Genomic DNA, 6,503 nt, shown 5'->3' with positions numbered 1-6,503 from the left:
ATTTATCCCCCTCTCCCTGCTAAGCCTTGGAAACCACCGATCCTTTGACTCTCTACAAAGTTTTGCCTTTTCCATAATGTCCTATATTTGGTATCATACAGTGTGAAACCTTCTCAGATTGGCTTCTTTCAGGTAGTAATACTAACATAAGTTTTCTCTATGTCTTTTCATGGGTTGATCATTTTTGTTGGTGCTGCGTAATAGTCCATTGCTGGCTGTACCACAGTTTATCGAGCCTTTCTCTTACTGTAGAACTTCTTGGTTGCTTCCAAGTTTGCACAACTATGCATAAAGCTGCTATAAACATCTCTGTTCAGGTTTTTGTGTGAATATAAGTGTTCAGTTCATTTGAGTAAATACAAAGGAGTGTGATTGCTGAATTGTATGGTAAGAGTATGTTTAGTTTTGTAAGAAATTGCCAAACTGTCTTCCTAAGTGGCCGCACCATTTTGTATTCCTACCAGCAATGAATGAGGGTTCCTACAGCTCCACATTCTTGCCAGTATTTGGTCGTATTAGTATTTTAGGTTTTGACCATTTGAATAGGTGTGTAGTGGTACCTTGTTGTTTTAATTTGCATTTCTCTAATGGTATATGACATTGAGCAGTTTTCCGTGTGCTTATTTGCTGTAGATAAAACTTCTTTGCTAAAGTAATTTCTTTAGGTCATCTGTCCATTTTAAAATTGTTTTCTTATTATTGGGTTTCAGTAATTCTTTGTATATTTTGAGTAACAGTCCTTTATGAGATGTGTCTTTTGCAAATACTTTCTCTCAATATGTGGCTAGTCTTATTCTCTTGATAGTCTTTTCCAGGGCTGAAGTTTTTAATTTTAATGAGTTTCAGTTTGTCAATTATTTCTTTCACGGATCATGCCATGCCAAGGTCGATTATATTTTCTTCTATGTTATCTTCTAGGAATTTTATAGTTTTGCATTTTACATTTAAGTCCATGATGCATTTTGAGTTAATTTTTTATAACAAGTGTAAGGTTTATGTCTAGATTAATTTTTTTGCAGGTGGATGTTCAGTTGTTCCAGCCCTGTTTGTTGAAAAGACTTTGTTCCATCAAATTGCCTTTGCCCCTTTGTCAACTTGACCATGTTTGCATGCTGCTAAGTCATTTTAGTCGTGTCTGACTCTTTGTAGTCCTATGGAATGTAGCCCGCCAGGCTCCTATATCCACGTACTTTTTCAGGCAAGAGTGTTGGAGTGGATTGCCATTTTCTTCTCCAGTGGATCCTCCCAACCCAGGGAGGATCAAACCCATGTCTTCTGCATTGGCAGGTGGATTCTTTACCACTAGCGCCACCTGGGAAGCCCCCATGACTATGCTTATGCGGGGTTATCTCTGGGCTCTACATTCTGTTCCATGGATCTATGTGTCTATTCTTTTGCCAGTATCACACTGCGTCTTGATTAATGTAGTTTTACAGCAAGTCTTGAGGTCTGGGAGTGTCAGTCCTCCAACTTTGTTCTCCTTCAATATTATGTTGGCTGTTTTGAGTCTTTCACATTTCCATATAAACTTTAGGGTCACTTTGTCAATATCTTCAAAATAACTTGCTAGGATTTTGGGATTACATTGACTCTATAGATCAAGTTGGGAAAAATTGTTATCTTGACAATATTGAGTCTTACTACCTATGAACAAATAATATCTCTCTATTTAGTTCTTTGATGCCTTTCATCAGAGCTTTGTAGTTTTCTTTACATAGATACTGCTTATATTTTGGTATATTTAACCTATTTCATTTTGGGGAATGATGCTAATATTAATGGTATATTGTTTTTATTCATTTATTTTTCTATTTTCTTGGCCGTACTGTGCAGCCTGTGGATCTTAGTTCCTCAATCAGAGATCGAACCTGTGAAACCTATAGTGAAAGTTTGGAGTCTTAACCACTGGATCGCCAGGTAAGACCTTTATATCGCTTTTCATTTCAAATTTCACTTATTTGTTGCTGGTAGATGAGAAAGTGATTGAGTTTAGTATATTAACCTTATATCCTGCATTTTTAAAATAATTGCTTATTAGTTCCAGGAGTTTTTTGTTTAAGACACATTTTTAGGATAGTTTCACATTTACAATAAAATTAAAAGGAAGGTACAGAGATCTCCTATATACACCCTGCCCCCACACATGTATGGCTTCTCTCAATATCAACATCACTCACTATAATAGCCCATTTTTTTAGCCAAAGATAAACCTAATTGACATAATAATTACCCATGGTTCAAAGTTTGCTTTAGGATTCACTCTTGGTGTTGTCTATTCTGTGGGCTTGGACAAAGGTATAATGGTATATATCCGATACTATAATAGCATACAAAATATTTTCACTGCCTTAAAATACTCATACTCTGTCTATACATCTGCTTCCCATCACCTCCTGAGGAAAAAAAAAACATTGTTTTTTTTCTGTCTTCATTCTTTTACCTTTTCCATGATGTCCTATAGTTGGAATTGCATAGTATGTGGCCTTCTCAGATTGACTTCTTTTACTTCGTGATGTGCATTTAAAGTGCCTCCAAGTCTTTTCATGACTTGATGGTTCACCTCTTTTCAAAATAATATTCCATTGTCTGAATATACCACAGTCTATTTATCCTACTGAAGGACATTTCCTTTGCTTCCAGGTTTTGGCAGTTATAAATAGATCTGCATTTTCAGCATAGGTAGAGAAGAGATCTAAGAGAGGAGCCTTGGAGGGTATTTAAGAGTTGGGACAGGAGTCAGCAAAGTAGCCTGAGTACATCATTTGCCTTATCTGTAAAATGGGTATAATACTTCTCTCGTGGTATCATTAAGAGCTGAACTGATGCTTGTTAATGACTCTAATGGGTAAGTTAACACTGACCTTTCCACTCCCCCTGCCTACAACATGACTTCCATACTTTTCATTGCTCCCAGACTCTCCTCTCTCTCTTACTTCCTTTCAGTATCTTTTCCACTTTTCCTCATCTCTGCCTCCCAACACACTTAAGGAAGGGACCATGTGATCCCTCTCCCTTCCTTTCCATGGGGACCACCCCACTCAGTGAACTCCTCCCTGTCACCTACTACCCAGTTTAAGAAAAACGACTTTACCATTGTTTTTAAAGTCCTTTGTGTGCCACACTCTCAACCTTAACCCCTCACCTCACTCCTCAGTAGTTTTAACAAGATGAATGTGTTTTTTTTTTTTTTCATTATAAAAACCCTTTATAGTCATTTCATGTGGGTTGGAAACCACAGAAATTAGGCAAAAAAAAAAAAAAAAAAAAAAAACCCAGGGGGACAAATACAAACGAACAGCACAGCGTCTCCCCAACAGTTCTCTGCTCTCTGGGCAGCAGGAAGGAGCCAGGCCGGCACTGGACAGTTGTTCAGGACGGCGGGGCCTGGCCACAGGCTGCCCGGCTCAGCTCTCCTCCTCGTCCAGGGACTCCGAGTCCATCCGCAGCCGCTCTCGGTCCAGCCACTCCTTCCCGGGCCCATCCAGGTCAGGGCCCTCCCTCACGGTGTCATTGTGTAACAGGTCTTCGGAGGAGCCACCCCCCAGCCCCTCCTCCGAGTTCTGTACTTGCTCTGGCTCCTTGTCCTCGGCACTTTCCCCCTTCTGGGACGCGGCCTCGCCGTTCACGGGAGCTGCGAGGTTAGTGCTCGCCTCGTCCTCCGCCCTCTCTGTGGGGGCCTCCTCTCCGGCCAGCACTTCCTCAGCCTTCTCAGCCTCGGCCCTCTCCTTCTCTGACCCGGTTTTGGTCGCCTTCTGGATGGCCTCGATCTTTGGTCCCAGGACCCGAGACTTGAGCCGGGTGTAGACCTCCGCCGCCTTCTCCATCACCTCCTTGTTAGCCTTGTAGCGGCGGATCTTTTTCAACGTGGCCACGACATCCGTATTCTTCTGAAGGATCTGTGAGGTCACCTGCAGGGTCCCTAGTTCCTCCAAGGAATTCAGACACCTCTTCACATCCGGATTGTCAACCTTCAGGGCGAACTTGATCTCGCTGTGTAGTTTCTGTAGCTTCTCCTCCACGGAGGGCTCTTTTTTCTTCTCAACCTTCCGGTCTGGTGGGAACCCTTCTGACCGCTTCCGGGTCCGCTCCACCTTCACAGGCCTGGCTCGCGGCTTCTCCTCAGAACGTCCCCTCTTCTCCTTCTGGCTGGGTCTCCTCGCAGGCTCTGTGCTCTGTGGCTGCAGCTTCTTAGCTGATTTCTTCACCTCTCTGTCCAGCTCGGCCTCGGGCTCTGAGTCGGAGGAGGGGTGTGGGCCCCGACCCCGGCCCTTGCGGCCGCGCTTCTTGACTGGCTCGTCGTCGTCCTTGAGCTCCTCGCCGCTGCTGCCCGCGCTGCCCCCAGGCGCTGTCTCCCCGCGCTCGCGCTCACGCCGACGCTCCTTCTTCTCCTTCTCCTGCTCTCTCAGCCGCCGCAGCTCCTCCTCCTGCTCCCGGCGCCGCCTGGCCTCCAGCTCGCGCCGCCGCTCCTTGTCCCGGCGCTTCCACTCGCTGATGCGGTCCACCTCGTCGCTGTCGCTGTCGCTGCTGGAGCTGGTGGGCGGCCGCTCAGGCTTAGGTTTCCGCCCACGTGGCTTGGGCGGAGGTTTCTCGGCTGGCTTCCGGCCTCGCGGAGGCTTCTTGACTGACACTTCCGAGTCCGAAGAGGAAGAGGAGGAAGAAGCGGAGGACGATGATGGCGACCTCACCGGGGGCACCGGCTCAGCCTTGGCTGCGTCCGATTCTGCTTTGGAGTCCGAGTCTGATGCAGAGGGCGCCTTCTTTTTCTTCCGTCCTGGAAGGGGGCCCCGCCGTGGGGCCCGGACAACTGGTTTCTTCTCAGGAGTGAAGTCCTGGTCACTGGTCTTCTCTGACTCGGAGGAGCTTTCCGAGTTCTCCTCCTCAGATGGAGACATGCTGGCTTGATCCAGTTCGCTGGAGGCCTTTCGAGTTCGTTTTGAGACCGACATCTTCAAGGCCACGGCCTTCTGCTTGAGGCCGCTGTTGTCGCTGCTCTTGTCAGAGTCAGAGTCGCTCTCCATCCTGTCACTGGTGGCTGCGGCGGTCACAGCTGTGACAGCCATGACCCCCCGATCCTCGTCATCCTCACTGCCACCTGCCCGGTCCGCTTCAGCGGCCTCGCTGTCAGAGGAGCTCACCGGCAGAGGCGTGCTGTAGCTGGCGTGGGGGTTGTTCTGGATCTCCCACAGGCCCTCATTGAAGCCTTTCCTCTTGTTGGGCTTCCCGTACTTGTCTTTACACTTGTCGTAGGGGAACAGGTCCTTGGGTCCCAGGAAGGCTGTTTCGTGTGTACCAAAGAAGAAGATGGGGTACTTGTTGGGCGGGGGCTTCACGGCACCGTCGGCGATGTCATCGATCCGGGCCGGCCAGTGCGGGTAGCCCTTCATCTTGGCGAACACCAAGTCCCCGGGCTTGAAGGCGTGCGGCATGCTGGCGGCGGGAAGCCCAGGCCGTGAAAAGCGGCGGCGGCAGCGGCAGCCGAATGTGTTTTGAAGAATGAATATTGTCTACTTTTCACATTTTTAAGCCTTATAAAAAATGGAACCTTGTATTCTTCTGCAACTTGCTTTCAGTATTCTGGAAATGTTAACATACCATTTACATAAGCAAATACTAAAATTAATTACCATTATTCTTTTCACCCAAATGTAAGCCAGAACTCCATTACCACACTTCAATTCTATTGTTATCACAATATCTTAATTTTACTTTGGTTTTTAAATCTTGCATGGTATTAATGGTTTGGTCAATCTATATTGCTTAGAAATACTCACATATTCACCATCTTCCTTGCTTTCCATTCCTTGGGTTTCTAAGCTTCCATCTAGTATTAATTTTCTCCTGACTGAAGAAATCCTTTATCATTAAAAAAATGTAAGGATCTGTTTATAGCAAACTTGTTTGGTTTTCATTTGTTTAAAACTGTCTTTATTTTGGTCTCATTTTTAAAGGTACTTTCTCTAGATATAAAATTCTAATTACATTTGTTTCAATACATTGAAGACATTGAAAGTGAAAGTTGCTCAGTCGTGACCAACTCTTTGTGACCCCATGGACTATACAGTCTGTGGAATTCTCCAGGTCAGAATACTGGAGTGGGTAGCATTCTCTTCTCCAGGGGATCTTCCCAACCCAGGGACTGAACTCAGGTCTCCTGCATTGCAGGTGGATTCTTCACCAGCTGAGTCACCAGGAAAGCTCAAGGATACTGGAATGGGTAGTTTATCCCTTCTTCAGCAGATCTTCCCCACCCAGGAATCGAACCGGGGTCTCCTGCGTTGCAGGCAGATTCTTTACCAGATGAGCTACCAGGGAATTGAAGACATTACTCCACTGAGTTTTGGCATCTCTTGTTGCTGTTGAGAAGTCAGCTGTCAGTCAAATTGTCATTGACTTGGAGGCTGTCTGTCTTATCTTATTTCTCCGGCTGCTTTTTGGACCTTCTCTTTTCTTTGGTGTTTTGCAGTTTCTTTATAACATGTTTAGGTGTTGAAGTTGCCAAAAAA

General features: G+C 45.7%; 1 protein-coding gene across 1 annotated transcript; it reads right to left on the bottom strand.

Annotated features, from left to right (window-relative positions):
* Positions 1-3,264: 3,264 nt before the first annotated feature.
* On the bottom strand, positions 3,265-5,470 carry LOC133060631 (hepatoma-derived growth factor-related protein 2-like). Its single transcript, XM_061148233.1, has one exon. The coding sequence runs from the start codon at positions 5,424-5,426 to the stop codon at positions 3,405-3,407; it is 2,022 nt and encodes a 673-aa protein (XP_061004216.1). The 5' UTR covers positions 5,427-5,470; the 3' UTR covers positions 3,265-3,404.
* Between the last annotated feature and the right edge of the window lie 1,033 nt (positions 5,471-6,503).

This window comes from Dama dama, chromosome 8, assembly GCF_033118175.1.
Source record: "Dama dama isolate Ldn47 chromosome 8, ASM3311817v1, whole genome shotgun sequence".
NCBI classification, from domain to species: Eukaryota; Metazoa; Chordata; class Mammalia; order Artiodactyla; family Cervidae; genus Dama; species Dama dama.
Note: the sequence above shows the minus strand (reverse complement) of the source record. Positions and strands in the feature narration are given on the sequence as shown.

Excerpts from the sequence above, each read along its gene's own strand:
- LOC133060631 (XM_061148233.1), bottom strand. The coding sequence starts at position 5,426 with ATGCCGCACGCCTTCAAGCCCGGGGACTTGGTGTTCGCCAAGATGAAG.